General features: G+C 41.6%; 2 protein-coding genes across 2 annotated transcripts; both read left to right on the plus strand.

The window, feature by feature from the left end:
• The first annotated feature begins 404 nt into the window (after window positions 1-404).
• Window positions 405-4982, plus strand: LOC102702354 (probable splicing factor, arginine/serine-rich 6). Its single transcript, XM_040521497.1, has 9 exons — window positions 405-611; window positions 1342-1440; window positions 1512-1909; window positions 2936-2996; window positions 3121-3174; window positions 3677-3745; window positions 4131-4196; window positions 4293-4361; window positions 4560-4982. Exons 1-9 carry the CDS (start codon window positions 501-503, stop codon window positions 4647-4649), a joined length of 1017 nt encoding a protein of 338 aa, XP_040377431.1. The 5' UTR covers window positions 405-500; the 3' UTR covers window positions 4650-4982.
• Window positions 4983-8674: 3692 nt separating this feature from the next.
• Window positions 8675-16153, plus strand: LOC102715449 (ABC transporter G family member 39). The gene is made up of 23 exons (XM_015833795.2): window positions 8675-9126; window positions 10027-10147; window positions 10260-10348; window positions 10433-10517; window positions 10644-10803; window positions 10887-10963; window positions 11053-11103; window positions 11192-11282; window positions 11370-11671; window positions 11760-12041; window positions 12143-12620; window positions 12693-12796; window positions 12884-13046; window positions 13133-13255; window positions 13343-13452; window positions 13543-13875; window positions 13953-14243; window positions 14328-14411; window positions 14499-14632; window positions 14717-14944; window positions 15038-15209; window positions 15307-15561; window positions 15653-16153. Exons 1-23 carry the CDS (start codon window positions 8774-8776, stop codon window positions 15911-15913), a joined length of 4347 nt encoding a protein of 1448 aa, XP_015689281.1. The 5' UTR covers window positions 8675-8773; the 3' UTR covers window positions 15914-16153.
• The last annotated feature ends 636 nt before the right edge of the window (window positions 16154-16789 follow it).

The raw sequence follows: 16789 nt of genomic DNA on the forward strand, positions 1-16789 counted from the left end.
AACTCCAATACAACAATTACTCAGAAATAAACTTATTTTTGAACAATATAGAATAGGCAAAAATAATCTTTATTTCAGGAGGCAGGTATTACTAGTACCTGACGTGCCTCTCATTCGGCTCGCACGTCAGCTATAGCAACGTTGCGGCCCAAACAAAAGCGAAGCCCGCACGTGAGCCCACCATCTCATTCCGGCCCATCTAATATGAATGGGCCCCGCTCGAAAGCCCGCGATCCCTCGTCTCGATCCGGCCCACGTAGAAAAATCCCCCGTGCTCGACCACGGACGGCGCAGATTAGCCGAAAAGGTGACACGCGGCGCGGATCTGGACGGATGCCACGGCCCACCGCCGCGTCAGATCCAATCCGACAGAGAGCCCCCGACTCGCCCACCCATTCCGCCCGCTCCCTCGTCTTCGAGAGAGAGAGAGAGAGGGGGGAGGTGGAGAGGAGGGAGGAGAGAGGTAAACCCAAAACCCTAGGGCGTCGCCGGCGGGGGAGATGGCGGTGAACGAGGATACCTCCGTCTACGTCGGCGGCCTGCCGTACGAGGCCAACGAGGACATGCTCCGCGACGCCTTCGGCCGCTTCGGCACCATCGTCTCCGTCAAGGTCTCCCACCCCCCCCCCCTCCCGCCCCCCGCTTTCCCGTCACGCTCTTCCGTTGCAGAGGTTTGCGGCGGAGATGAGTTCTCTGTTGCCGTTGTTTGGTGCGAGGTTAAGCGGCCTGTTTTTTTTCCTTTTATTTCTAGGGTTTGTTTTGCTGCTGCCCGCTGTGCTGCACGAGATGCCGAGGCTCGTTTTGGTGGTCGAGATAGCTGACTTGGTCCGGTCACTTATTTTGCTGTTAGGATGAATAGGGAAGCACGACTGGTTTCATGTGTAGTGCACATTTCAAATTAGTTTTCAGGGTTAATTTACGCTAGAAGGGGTTCAGTGTTCTAATGTTCCATTCGGATATTATTTTTGGATGCATTCCTTTTTTTTGTTCTTACTACTTGATTTAATAATTAGTAGTACTAGAACGGGAGGTACAATAATGCAAGTGACAGATGTCAGGTGTGAACACATTGCATTATGGTCTATTTGTGATTATATTGTTTCTGATCCAAGTGGAAGAGGCGTAGGATGACGTTATTGCAGTGCCAAAAACTAATAGTAGAAATGGGTTTAAAATTTAGCTTATGAGTTTGTGGATATAAGAACAGAAAATGGTTTTCTCTGTCTGTTTTGCTATGAAACAGCTCTGAATGCATTGTTTGTTTTCTCTCAAAGTACTTACCTGTTACAGAAGATTCAGATTATATGAGATTACATACGAATCACTCTCTGACCTTTGCAGGTCATAAATGATCAGAGAGTCAGAGGCAAGTGTTATGGTTTTGTTACTTTCACTCATGCTGATGCTGCACAGCATGCTATCTCAGGGATGGACGGCAAGGTATGCTCTTATTTAGAACTTAACACCTTTCATTATCTCTCATATTAATTACTTTCTTTTGTTTGCAACAGAGAATAAATAGACGTGTTGTTAGAGTGAATGAAGTGCGTACAAGAGGTGCTCGAGAATTCGGTCGTGATGGTTTTCGACGGGAACCTGGAAGGGATGCGTATTGGGATAGAAGGGATAGGGAAAGGAGCTATGATCGTGAGAGAGATCCATATCATGACAGGGATAGTGATAGATCTCGTGATCGTGATAGAGACAGATTTTATGAACCTAGAGGCTTTGATCAAGAAATTGACTATCCCATGGATCAAGATCATGGGGATGAGCGGCGCAGAGACTATGATCGTGCGGCAGAAATGCAAAATGTTGATTCGGATAATGATAGAGAAAAGGAAAACTCTAAAGACTATGATAGTGAAAGAGAGAAAGAAAAGGAACCGCGGTCAAGAAAAAAGTTCAGGTATACCTTATATTTTAGCTTTGTTGATATTGCTAATCATGCATTTTGGTGAAAATAAATCATGCATATATTTCTAGGGAAGATGTTTGTATTGTGATGAAGCTTAACTTAATTTCCACAGAAACTTTTCTACTTGATAAACATGTCGTATTAGAATTTTGTAATTTATTTATTGATATTTAGTGTTTAGGACTATTGATATGGCATCTTATTTGATAAGTCAGGATAGGATCCGTGGTTCTTAGTAAAGTTTGGCTGCGAAAGTCAATTGTTATATTATTATTATGTTAGCAACTTACCTAATAATGTATGCTATATGTTCATTTTTGTCTATAATGTAAATTTGCAACTGTTAATTTACAGATTAACTGCTCGCTGAATTTAATGTTGATAATGGTCCATGGTCAAATTTGCTAGCTGAACGCCACTTGACACTTGTAAACATATTGTGTCTTATAACCTGCTTTTATCTGCATATGTCATCTGTCAGCCTTGATTTCAATTGCAAGTGGTTGATTGTAGATTAATAACTGGGTTGATACTTTTCTAAGTCCATCATTGGCACATTTCAAGTATGTTCACACCACAATGATCAAAACTGACCGCATGCAAACCAATTGAATGGGTTTCACATATCGAGGACTTAAAACTGAAATTTTCGTATGTAACTTGTTGCCGTGGTTATCACTTTCTCAACTCTGAACGATAAAAACTGAAAGTTTTCTGCTGGATCTGGATGGAAATATGAAACCATAAATAGTGAGCCTGGATCCAGGGTTGTCTTTCTCAATTCTGAGCAATAAAATAGAGTACTTTCATATGTCATACTTGAAATTTACCAGCCAAAATACTTGCATTTACTGGTATTGCATGCTTCTATTATGTACTTTACTTCTGTTGTCTGGTACAAAATTCACAAAGAGCACTGCTGAGTTTTGATTTCAATGTGATATATTCAGTCTATTACCAAGTAGTAGAGAAGTCAGGACTGAGACATCCTTTACTTTCCTGATTTCTTATGTACAGCCGTCCAAAAGATCATGATAGCAGGGATCTATCAGTTTCCAGTGATGATCTTCACAGTGATGTAAATAAATCTCTCTTTGTTCTGTTACTTCAAATGGAATTTTGTCTATGAACTTTGTTAATACTTTATCTGTTGCTTCTAATTTTTGTTTGGTTTTTCATCTCCCTTTTTTTGTGTGTATCAGGCAAAACGTCAGTTGAACAAAGCAATTCAAATGCGTGAGGACCTTGAAAATGAGGTACTCTTTTTTTCCCCTAGTAAGCTATGCTTGTTAGTATCATTATTTGTACAATTGATGTAGTTCGGATTACCTTCGTTCCATTATAAGATTTTCTGGCCTTTCCTACATTCATATGTATGGTAATGAATCTAGGCACATATATATAATATATACATTGATTCATGGGTGAATCTAGGTAGGATCAGAAAGTCTTATAATATGTAATAGAGTGAACATAATGGAGCCAGCAAAGCTAACATTCGTTCATAAGCAGTTGATGCAATTTGCCTACGATGCTTGAACACCAGCAAATAAATAACTAGGAGCATGCTAGGACTTTGTCACACTACTCACCAGTAATGCTTTATCATGCTCTCGCATCAGACCACACATTTAGCTGCTTGCTGCTACAGCATTTACAACTGTTAAGTGTTCTTTGTTCCGTTTTCAGTGTAGATTGAGAGGATTATCATTTGTTTCTCATATTATGAAAAAAGAGTTTGAATGCTGTCCTGTGCAGGTTAGTCAGATCAAAGATAAAGTTGCAGCAAAGGAGCAGCACATTGCAGATTTGCTAAAGAGATCGCAGGTAATATATATATATCCTGATATTGGAGTCTGTTTTCTCATCTTTCGCACTGTTATTATGATTGCTACTGTTTGTCCTTGTCCAAGACTCACAGGCTGCGTTCGTTTGGCAGAGGGGTAAGTTAACTTACCTGTTGCGGAAAACGTAGCAATAGATTAGTACAGGATTAATTAATTATTAATTATTAAAAATATGAAATAGACTAATATGATTTTTTAAAGCAACTTTCTTATAGAAAATTTTTGCAAAAAATACACCGTTTAGCCGTTCGGGAAGCGTGCGTGCGGAAAACGAGAGAGATAAGATAACTTATATGACTGCCGAACTCGGCCCCAGTAGGGTTCAATTCTGCTGACAAACTCTATTCTTAAATACAAAAATACAGAAGTTAGAGGATGAATTGTCTGCTGCACGGAAAGTTTCTGCAGAACGACAAGTGGTTGTTACAAAGGTACATGTAGCTCAGATTTTAGCTGCTGCTTTATGAAAGTAAGCAATGAATAACCAAGTCAAATCACATTCTGTACTTTGAAAACATTCTATGCAGCTGTACAAATGTTTTCTGCAACTTCAAGACTACAATGACAGGGTCAAGATGTCTGAAAAGGAGCTCCAGGTTATTTGCTCAACATATGCTTTTGTTAATTTCCCTAGAGTACCGTTCTCTTGAATGTCAGCAGTGTCCTGGTGCAGTATCTTCATACTCTTGCAGTCATGCCCAGAATAGAGATACTCGTGAAGCAGAGTTAGTGTGGTTCGTATTACTTGATTTACCTGCTATATTACTGAACTACTGTCTCTTTCTGTATTACAGTCACTTGTTGATGATGCAATGGCTGAGGTTGACATTGGTGAAGATGCTACAACCAAAGATGGCTCAATGTATGAGAACGGGGTGGCATGAACATATCTGCACATCACAAAACTGGTATTGTTAGTTTATCATGGTGCTAACTTCCTAGAAGTAAAATCTACCATGAAAAACTGTAACATGTGAAGGCTAGGAAACCATGTATTGCTCTGCTGATTTTTTAGTGTGGTGGGAACTGTCAGTTTAGATTATTAGTCTGAGGAATTCTTGCCTGACTTTGTCAAGTGATGATAATATGCGTCTTTTCCGTACCATCCCAACTCGAGCAGCTATCGAAGCTTGACTCTGAAATTTGTCCAGAACCTCTTGTTTTCTAGAGGTATCTCTCCATGAGCCGCTGGTTTTGGAATGAATTTCATGTTATCACGTGCGGTCTAAGCGCTCTGTTTTTTTTTCCTTAAGAATAATGTGGTGGGCCACTAGGATAGTCTGTGTACATGTAGCCGACTACATACAGGGGGTGTTTAGATTGAGAAAACTTTCGGGAGAAGTGTTACGTTAAATGTTTGACCGAATGTCGAAAGTGGTTTTCGGACACGAATGAAAAAACAAATTTCACAGTTAACCTGGAAACCACGAGACGAATCTTTTGAGCTTAATTAATCTGTCATTAACACATGTTAGTTACTGTAGCACTTATAGCTAATTATGGATTAATTAGGCTCAAAAGATTCGTCTCAACATTTTTTCCGTAACTGTGCAATTAGTTTTTTTGTTCATCTAAGTTTAATGCTTTATTTAGGTGTCTAAATATTTGACAATGTTTTTAGAAAAAAAATTTTAGGAAGTAAACAAGGCCATAGTTCAACTGGAGTACACCAGTTCACATTTTTTTTCAATTACTGCACGTCCACAAATGCGTGCTGTAGGCCTGTAGCCTGTAGTGCTATTCTTTTTTCACGTTTCCAGGAGTAGTACCTTACTTTTACGAAATCGTAGTACTATACTTTTATACTTTCAATACTAGTACTGCCTCCGTTCTATACTTTTATACTTTTAACACTAGTACTATCTTCGTTTTATAACATAAGATGTTTAACTTTCTTTTTTTAACGTTTGACCATTTATTTTATTCAAAAATTTAGTATAGATATAAAAAATAAAGTCGTGTTTAAAGTTTTTTTATAATAAAGTAAATCACAAGTAAAATAAATGATATCTTCATAATTTTTTGAATAAGATAAACAGTTAAACACTGCAATCAAAAAAGTCAAACATCATGAAACGGATGAAACGGAGGGAGCACTAGATGACGAGACGATGTTGTTGACTGTGGTACGAAGTTTCACCGCTTGTCTTTAACTTCTTTTGTCACTAAAGAAACATTAACATGACTTGTATTTTTATACATCTTGTCTTGCAGCTTCTATTTATACTTATAAGCCAAATTTAGACTTTTAATTTTAAATTGGAATTGATTTTATGTTTTTCACTTAAGTTTATTTTTCAGTCTTGGCTTTTGTATCGCTAAAAATATGTATATAAAAAATTTCATTCACAAATTGTTTTTTATTTATAAATATGTTATCACCCGTATATTTACAAACGATTGATCAAATATAATGTCAAAGTTAATGGCGTTATTAGGTTAAAAACGGAGTACACTTAAAGTCCTATATTCTGGAACTGGAAGCAGCACGGTGCAAGCATGCCCGCCACCTCTGTCTGAAATTGCCGGCCAGAATTTAATGGAAGTGAGGAGGCCGGCAGTGCGAACTCGTCGGAGCACCACTTCCACGACCAAAACATCTCATCATCATCATCTCATCTACGAACTCTCACGTTATTCTCGGAAGAAAATCGCCCATAAAAACCTTGAAAAAACGACGGTCGAGTACTACAGACGTAAGAGCTACCCATCTTTGACCTGACCTGACCAAAATTATAATCATTAATTACATCTTTTTTCGCGATGAGAAGTATTCTTTTTTATTAAAATTGGCCGCAAGCCACTGCTGACCATTTCGTGATGCTCTCGATGGCCACTAGAACCTGACTTTAGTTAACTTTGGCAAGCGATATAGTAGTAGTTAGTAGGAGTAGGAGTATTATTAGTGATAACGGAATCGTTAAGAAGATTATTATCCTTTGCATCGAAGGAAAGCTGACGGTCGACGACGACGACGTGAGCCGGTCGTCTAGAGGACGAGCCATGGCCGTCCGATCTGGGGCGGTGACTCGCGCGACGACGCGCCCGCCGCCGTTGATTCCTTTGTTGCCTCCAGATGAAGTCTTCTGATAGGTCGTTTTGGTGTTTAGTTTGCCTTTTGATCACATGATTAGCTAGTAGGAACAGTAGCTAGGCGACGCGAAGGCGAGCGTAATTAAGCGAGAGAGTGAAAGAAAAATAGGAGATCAGTTCGCCTCGTCACTTTACAGATGCTAGATTTGTAAGGAGAGGACTCATGCATGCTGGGTTTCCTGCGTTTTGTAGTGAACGATAAGCACGATTACACGAACTCACCCTCTTCAGTTGCACCGGTAGTTAACAGGGCATGTTATTTTCCTACGTATATTTTGGATTTTTCGCTGGTACATATGCTCTCTGAACACATAAACAATATGGTTTATGTAAAAAAAATACTAAAAGATTAATTTGGCCTTGGTAAAGGACAATTTTAACATTACTTTAGTTGTTTATATCCTTAATTTACTATCATTTAGATAAGTTAAAATCATCATGACCTTAAACTGAGCTAGGATGGCAATATTTTTGTATCACGCCTTTGTATTTTAGTACTCGCTCCGTTTCACAACGTAAACTTTATGTCTTGTCTAGATTCATATGGATGCTAATGAATCTAGACATATATATAAATTATATACATTCATCAATTGATGAATTTAACCAAGACTAAAAATTCTTACAATATGAAACAGAGGCGGTGGATAACATCATTGATCTTTGACAAAAATTTAACCATGTCTTACTCATAAAATCTATGTTATTAGCACTTATTTTGTTTTTATTAAATTTATTAACACATGTATTTTAATCATAGCATAACTTTTTTCCATATTTACAATACCTTTTCAAATAAGATTAAAACTTGTGTAAAAAAATTAACGACACAAATGAACGTTACCTGGCAGCATTGTTGCAGTTCATGGACGTGAAAACCTAGATATATAACAGCTATAATAAACAGTGTCACGCAGCCACTAATTGATGTTTACCGGCACAGCTGACTTCGCGCAACCACTAATTGACGTGAAGACCTCCCTTGCCGTACGCCCACGCCGCGGATCCCGGGGACACGTGGCAGAATCCCACCCGCAGATCCCCAATCCGACGGTCGGCGACGAGCCCGATGCGCGCGGGGGCTTGGCCGCTAGTGCCCGGGTCAGACGAGGCGGACACCCTGACCCGAACCGGTCAAGACGTTTCGGCGCGAAAAAACCGACCGTACGGTCGGTCGTCAAACTATCTACGCTCCAGACCGGATTTTTTTAAAAAAAATAAACATTTCGAACCAGTGCCTGCGTCATGGCCAGTGCCCGTCATTTCGCTAATCTAAGGGTTAAAATTTTTTCCAAAAATATTATATCAAATTTTTAGACACTTAAATAAAGCACTAAAACATAGATGAACTAAAAAACTAATTACATAGTTATGGAAGAAATTTTGAGACCAATATTTTAAGCCTAATTAGTCCATAATTAGCCATAAGTGCTACAGTAACCGACATGTGCTAATAATGAATTAATCAGGCTCAAAAGATTCGTCTCGTAGTTTCTAGGCTAGCCATGAAATCCGTTTTTTCATTCGTGCCCGAAAACCCTTTCCGACATTCGGTCAAACATTTGATGTGACATTTCTCCTAAAAATTTTCTCAGTCTAAACACCACCTAATTCGCTTAGTTATCTCCACTAATAATCAGAAACCGATCGGCTTAATCTCGGATTAACATGTGATTAGGAGGCACGCGGGACACGTGGACGCGGAGCTATATATACACACGTACCCCATGGCCGCCGCCTCCTCAGCTCGAACCCTCTCTTCTTCTTCTTCTTCTTCTTCCTCCTCTCGTCGTCTTCTCCGCTCGAGCAGCAGCGAGCGAGCAAGGAAGACGAGCCGCGCGCGAAGGTTCGCGGGTTGGGATCCCGAGATCAAGGTGGAGAACGGGAGGCGAGGAAGGCTATCGTCGGGAGGAGAATGGATATAGCGAGGATGGGGAGCGGGAGCGGGAGCGGGAGCGTGAGGCGGACGGCGTCGTCGTGGAGGGGGACGTCGGGGAGGAGCGACGCGTTCGGGAGGTCGGTGAGGGAGGAGGACGACGAGGAGGCGCTCAGGTGGGCGGCGATCGAGAAGCTGCCGACGTACGACCGGATGCGGAAGGGGATCCTCACGGCCGCGGCGGCGGGCGGCGGAGGCGTCGGGCACGTGGAGGAGGTGGACATCCAGGGGCTCGGGATGCAGGAGAGGAGGAACCTCATCGAGCGCCTCGTCCGCACCGCCGAGGAGGACAACGAGAGGTTCCTCCTCAAGCTCCGCGACCGGATGGAGCGGTGAGTTCAAACTGACGACTTCCTTCAATTCACTTCTCTGTCACTTCCAGTGGAAAAAAAAAGGATTTGCAGCCTGGCTGCAAACATGCCTACGGCTGTGCAGGCGTCGGCGTCTCTAATGCACTGCAGCCGATAGCGAGTAGTGCTGCAGTAACCACTAACCAGTGGCTCGGTAGCAAACAAAAAGAACAATACTAAAGCGATGGAAACCAGGAAGGGTGAGATCCACGAGTGAAACCTGGGGAATTTGAAAGAAACTTGAATGCTCTGTTCATTGCTTTCGTTGAGGACCTGGAACAGCTCTTTCACTTATGTTTACGATTATAAGACAAAGTTTAGATTTTTAATCTTAAATTTGGGATTTTTTCGCCGGGGTTAAATTTGAAATTGATTTTAAGGTTTTTTTTCCATCAAATTTTATTTTCCCGCCATACTTTTAAATGTCAAGAATTATTCATAAACTATTTTTCGTTTACAAATATGTTATTTGGATTTTAGAGCTCAGTTGTTCCTTCTACGCTGCTAGTTGTTGCATTATTTCCTCTCCATCCTCGTCGGCGACCGCTGCCGAGGCTAATGGGCGCGCGCCAGGAGCCAAGTTGAGTGAATCGTTTGATCCCTAGCTTGCCCACGTGTCCATCCGAGTTAGGGCTGCAGAGCGATATGTTTGCAGCCGGGCTGCACCAAAATTTTTTTTCCCTTCCAGCTCTGCTCTTTGTCCATTCATCAAACACAAAAGTGCTCTTCATCACACAGAAGTTGTTCTTCATCAGTAGCGCCAAAAAGAGTGAACAATATTCTGCAAAAGCATCAGAGGAAAAAAAAGCTTAATTCTACCGTGCAAAAGATTCTGGAGAAATGCAGACATGACTTGTTTGTTTTTGTTTTGATGGTTTGCAGAGTTGGGATCGACAACCCGACAATCGAGGTGAGGTTTGAGAAACTTAGCATCGATGCAGAGGCATATGTTGGCAACCGGGGAATCCCAACGTTCACCAACTTCTTCTCCAACAAAGTCATGGTATGCGTTTGATGATCCATGGTCATATGGAGGAACCGAAAATGTTCTAAGTTCAAATCTTGTCGAGTTCCTCCTCCAGCTTCTGATTTTTGTCAAATGTTTGGATCCTTAGGATGCGTTGAGTGCCATGCGAATCGTCGCAAGTGGGAAGAGACCTATCTCCATCCTTCACGACATCAGTGGAATCATAAGACCCGGCAGGTGAGAAATCAAGAACTGTTTATGTGTCAGGTTCTTCACGGTTTGGATGCAGATTGGAGTTTAATCATGTGAAATTTGTTTCAGAATGACTCTGTTGCTTGGACCTCCTGGTTCCGGAAAAACCAGCCTGCTCCTAGCTTTGTCAGGGAAACTGGACTCAACACTGAAGGTACCCACATCTTCACATGTTTCTTGTTTCTTAGTTTTTCTCGCATTTTCGAACAAAAGTGATCACATGTGGAAGATTAGTTGCATAAGTTGTAACATGGATGGATTTTGAATTTGAAATGGTCAGGTATCAGGGAGAGTGACTTACAATGGGCATGACATGGATGAATTTGTCCCTCAGAGGACGTCAGCTTACATCGGTCAGCATGATCTTCACATCGGCGAAATGACGGTGAGGGAGACACTGGCCTTCTCGGCAAGATGTCAAGGAGTTGGAACTCGTTACGGTATGTGACATGGGCGTTGAAAGAAAGGGAAATATTTCAACTTTTTTGGTGAAGTGATTCTTATGTTGATTTTGAATTTACAGACATGCTTACTGAACTTTCAAGAAGGGAGAAAGAAGCCAATATTAAGCCAGATCCTGATATTGATGTTTACATGAAGGTGAAATGCTAATTTATTCAAAGCACAACCACTTGTTTATGGAAATGTACACTAGAAGTGCTTAAATTGTTGTTCCCTTGGGCAAACAGGCCATCTCTGTGGAAGGTCAGGAAAGCGTGGTGACAGATTACATCCTCAAAGTGAGTACAACAAACTACAGGAAAACACAGAAAAACAATAGAAATATGTATGACTCTAGAACTAATAGTGTTGATTTTTTTTTTGCAGATTCTGGGTCTGGAAATCTGCGCTGATACAATGGTTGGAGACGCTATGATCAGAGGCATCTCAGGGGGGCAGAAGAAACGTGTCACAACTGGTATGTGCAATCTGCAGCCAACTATGCATAACCATGTCCTTTGATCATGGAGAAAGGAAAAAAGATTCAACCATTGAATTTACTCAGGTGAGATGCTGGTTGGCCCAGCAAAAGCTCTGTTCATGGATGAGATCTCCACCGGTTTGGACAGCTCCACAACGTACCAGATCGTCAACTCCCTCAGACAATCCGTCCACATCTTAGGAGGAACCGCGCTCATCGCGTTGCTCCAGCCTGCACCCGAGACTTATGACCTCTTTGATGACATTGTTCTCCTCTCCGAGGGCCAGATTGTGTACCAGGGACCTCGAGAGAACATCCTCGAGTTCTTCGAGGCGATGGGCTTCAAATGTCCAGAGAGGAAAGGTGTTGCAGACTTCTTGCAAGAAGTGAGTGGTTTTCCAGCAGAATTCTCTTCACTTCACTACACGTTGGACTAGGAACTCAGATTTTGCTCGTGTTCATTTGAATCCGCAGGTTACATCGAGGAAGGATCAGCATCAGTACTGGTGCCGTGGAGATGAGCCATACCGGTACATCTCGGTGAACAAATTTTCAGAGGCCTTCAAGGAATTCCATGTTGGGAGCAAGCTGGGATCAGAGCTCAGGGTGCCCTTCGACCGAAGCAGGAACCATCCTGCTGCTCTCACGACATCCAAGTATGGCATCAGCAAGATGGAGCTTACCAAGGCATGCTTCTCGAGGGAGTGGCTGCTGATGAAGAGGAACTCATTTGTTTACATCTTTAAAGTTCTCCAGGTATGTATCTCGCCTCTTGAATTTTCTTCCTCTCTACTTCTGGACCCATAAATGAAAGGGAAAATTGCAAGGATGGCATTAACACGTATGAAATGTACCAGCTCATAATCCTTGGAAGCATCGGAATGACGGTGTTTCTTCGTACAAAGATGCATCGACGCAGCGTTGAAGATGGCGCGATCTTCCTGGGTGCTATGTTCCTTGGCTTGGTCACACATCTGTTCAATGGATTTGCCGAGCTCGCCATGAGCATTGCGAAGCTGCCGATATTCTATAAGCAGAGGGACCTACTCTTCTATCCATCATGGGCATATGCATTGCCTACATGGGTGCTCAAAATCCCAATATCATTCCTGGAATGTGCTGTGTGGGTCTGCATGACATACTATGTGATGGGCTTCGATCCAAACGCAGAGAGATTCTTCCGCCATTATTTGCTGCTGGTGTTGATCAGCCAGATGGCATCTGGTCTCTTCCGGCTTCTCGCTGCGTTAGGAAGAGAGATGGTTGTTGCAGACACGTTTGGATCGTTTGCTCAGCTTATTCTTCTGGTTCTTGGTGGTTTCTTGATAGCCAGAGGTACGCCAGGTTATCATCCATATATTGCTCCAGCAATAACAAGAGCACTGCGCTGAGTTTCTCCTTTTGCAGATAACATCAAGAAATGGTGGATTTGGGGCTACTGGTCCTCTCCTCTGATGTATGCTCAGAATGCCATAGCAGTTAATGAGTTCCTTGGCAACAGCTGGAACAAGGTAAATGCAGTGCCTCCTGCAGCAACCCAAACTTGATAATCTAAGATTGGTTATAAAAAACTCAAAAACAACCCAATCTTTGCGCAGATTGTTGATCCGACACAAAGCAACGACACGCTTGGAGTCCAGGTCCTTAAGGTACGTGGCATCTTTGTTGACGCAAACTGGTACTGGATCGGCGTTGGCGCATTACTTGGATACATCATGCTCTTCAACATCCTCTTCATTCTGTTCCTCGACTGGCTTGACCGTGAGTACCATCTCAGCTATGAAACACAATGGTTAGCGCATTAAAACATCATTTATTTGGCATTGACATCCATCTTATGACTGCAGCACTCGGAAAAGGTCAGGCTGTTGTTTCTGAAGAGGAATTGAAGGAAAAGCATGTAAACCGTACCGGAGAAAATGTCGAGCTGCAGGCCCTCAGAACAGATGCCCAGAATTCACCTTCTGATGGTTAGTCTTTTTAGTAGATTCCTCTGTATTGTGAAATTAAACATCATATACAATTGTTGCATCATTTAACAAGTATAGCAAATGCAGAAAGAGGAGAGATTACCGGAGCTGACACCAGGAAGAGGGGAATGGTACTTCCATTTATTCCTCTGTCGATCACCTTCGACAATATCAGATACTCTGTGGATATGCCTCAGGTAAGCAACCATTGGAAGCTCCACCATGTGAGTGTGTGTGTGTAACAAATATACCACCAAATGCTGATTCCAATGTACAAATTTTGTCAGGAAATGAAAGAGAAAGGTATTACTGAAGACCGGCTACTACTGCTGAAAGGTGTAAGCGGAGCTTTCAGGCCAGGAGTCCTTACAGCACTGATGGGTGTTAGCGGAGCTGGTAAAACAACTCTAATGGATGTGCTGGCTGGAAGGAAGACAGGCGGTTACATTGAAGGAGACATCTCCATCTCTGGATACCCAAAGAAGCAAGAGACATTTGCTCGGATTGCTGGTTACTGTGAGCAGAATGATATCCACTCTCCACATGTCACTGTTTACGAGTCGCTTCTGTACTCAGCATGGCTCCGATTGCCCTCTGAAGTAGACTTGGAAGCAAGAAAGGTTAGTCAAGCAACCTTTACTCTGATAGTTTAGTTAAACATTTTGCATTGCGATGCTGATTCAATTCACGGATGCAGATGTTTGTGGAAGAAGTCATGGAGCTTGTTGAGCTGACATCACTGAGGGGAGCACTGGTGGGACTGCCAGGAGTGAATGGTTTATCCACCGAACAGCGGAAGAGGCTCACTATTGCTGTTGAGCTTGTTGCCAACCCATCCATCATATTCATGGATGAACCGACTTCAGGACTAGATGCAAGGGCAGCTGCAATCGTGATGAGAACGGTTAGAAACACAGTAGACACAGGAAGAACTGTTGTCTGCACAATTCACCAGCCCAGCATTGACATATTCGAAGCTTTTGATGAGGTAAGTTGAAGCAAGGGCCAAAATTTCACAAATCTTGGATGCTTCTCATATGAACACTAACATGCTATTCTTGAATTTCTGCAGCTGTTTCTGATGAAACGAGGAGGTGAAGAAATATATGTGGGACCCCTGGGACACAACTCATGCCATCTCATCGATTACTTTGAGGTGATCCTCGGTACTCAAATACTAAATGAACACTGAATTTCCAACTTAAGACATGCATGGTAACCTTGTTTGTTGTTCCAAATTTAGGGTATAGAAGGAGTGAGGAAAATCAAGGATGGTTACAATCCTGCAACTTGGATGTTAGAGGTTACCACCCTAGCCCAAGAAGATATCCTTGGGATCAACTTTGCTGAAGTATACAGGAATTCTGATCTATACCGGTATGTTTCGTGACAAAAGTCCCCCAGAAATATTTTTTTCTGCTTTTTCTCTGTTATATGACTGATTTGATCGCACCATTGCAGGAGGAATAAAACCTTGATCAGTGAATTAAGCACACCTCCACCTGGATCAACGGACCTATACTTCCCAACTCAATTTTCACAGTCGTTCTTCACACAGTGCATGGCTTGCCTGTGGAAGCAGCATAAGTCATACTGGAGAAATCCATCATATACAGCAACTAGAATCTTCTTCACAACAGTTATAGCGCTCATTTTTGGCACTATATTCTTGAACCTAGGCAAGAAAATGTAAGTATCTTTTCTATCAAATCCAATGAAGAATCGATCTATGTTGGCATGTTTTGTGAGAAAGAAACTTACCTGCACTTACATGGCCTACAGAAACAAGAGACAGGATCTGTTCAACTCTTTGGGATCCATGTATGCAGCAGTGCTTTTCATTGGAATTCAAAATGGCCAAACCGTCCAACCAATTGTAGATGTTGAGCGAACAGTGTTCTACCGAGAAAAGGCTGCTGGAATGTACTCTGCTCTACCATATGCATTTGCACAGGTAAATAGTCATAGCTGTGTATTTTAATAAAGAGAAACAATTGCAGTGTGCTTCCTTTAATAAACAGATAAATTCTAACAACTGGTCCTTTCAACAGGTTCTTATTGAGATACCACACATCTTTCTCCAGACTGTCGTGTATGGCCTGATTGTCTACAGCCTGATTGGCTTTGACTGGACAGTTCAGAAATTCTTCTGGTACATGTTTTTCATGTTCTTCACCTTCATGTACTTCACATTCTATGGGATGATGGCAGTCGCCATGACACCAAACAGCGACATTGCTGCCATAGTATCTACTGCATTCTATTGCATATGGAATATCTTTGCCGGCTTCTTAATCCCTCGACCAGTAAGTATCTGATATCAATTCCTTATCCATACCATCTTCTAGTTCCTTTTTATGTACTGCTGGTGCTGAAATATACATGGCTGGTTTTCAGAAAATACCAATATGGTGGAGGTGGTATTCCTGGGCATGCCCAGTTGCGTGGACACTGTACGGACTTGTTGCCTCACAATATGGTGATATCAGATACTCTACGCTGGAGGATGGGGAAGTGGTACAGGATTACATCAGACGATACTTTGGGTTCAGGCATGACTACTTAGGTTATGTAGCTACTGCTGTTGTTGGGTTCGCTGCTCTCTTCGCTTTCGTCTTTGCCTTCTCCATCAAAGTCTTCAATTTCCAAAGAAGATAAGAGCACCATCTTCATCCTGATTCAGCTTTGCATGAGTTTGCTGTTGAGTATTAACACACAGCACTGTAAATGAGGAGAGAATATATTCAGTAATTGTTTCATTCTTAGGCAATTAACATCTCTATCTGTTCAGCTTGGCTTGTATCAAACAGATAAGGTGCCTGTATGTAAACTGTAAAGAAAGAAATGCATGGTTCCATTATGTAAATTTTCCAACGATATTGTTAAGCTTTTGTTCAATTGAATCTCATTGTCTTTAAAAAAGGAGAAAATGACTAACTAACATGACAAAAAACATGCCAATGCTATGTAATGCTGAAAATGGTAGAAACTATAGAAATCTACTATGAACACTAGCATTAGGAACTGATACAATCAAGATTGCAAGATTGCTGATGGTATTGTGTGTTACGTATATAATTAATGATTCATGATTATTATCATAGCATATTATCGCTTGGAGTAAAAATAACCTTATTAGGAATTTAATGAGATGTGACTCCCTTTTCTAGACAGCCGGACAGGATAAGTATTGATGACCAAGGACTCATTATTCAGATATCCAACTGTTGAAGCTTATATTATATGTCATTTATTTAACTACTGTATAATTTGGAAAGTTTAAAAATTATTGATAGAGGTTTGCAATTTTGCACAAGAAACGAATTTTTATAGTCAAGATTGTCATATAGGAATACCATTGCAAAAGCAACTGTACTTTGAGTCTTTGACACTAACTTTTAAACAGACATCTAGCAAGTCATTTGTTCACAAGATTGTGCAGAGCATGGACTGCATCAGCGATTATTGCAGTCCTATTCACAAAATAAATCAGTACCATTTATTGAATCAGCCTTTGCCCATAAATCAATTTGG

Source organism: Oryza brachyantha, chromosome 2 (genome assembly GCF_000231095.2).
Source record: "Oryza brachyantha chromosome 2, ObraRS2, whole genome shotgun sequence".
In the NCBI taxonomy this organism is placed as follows: Eukaryota; Viridiplantae; Streptophyta; class Magnoliopsida; order Poales; family Poaceae; genus Oryza; species Oryza brachyantha.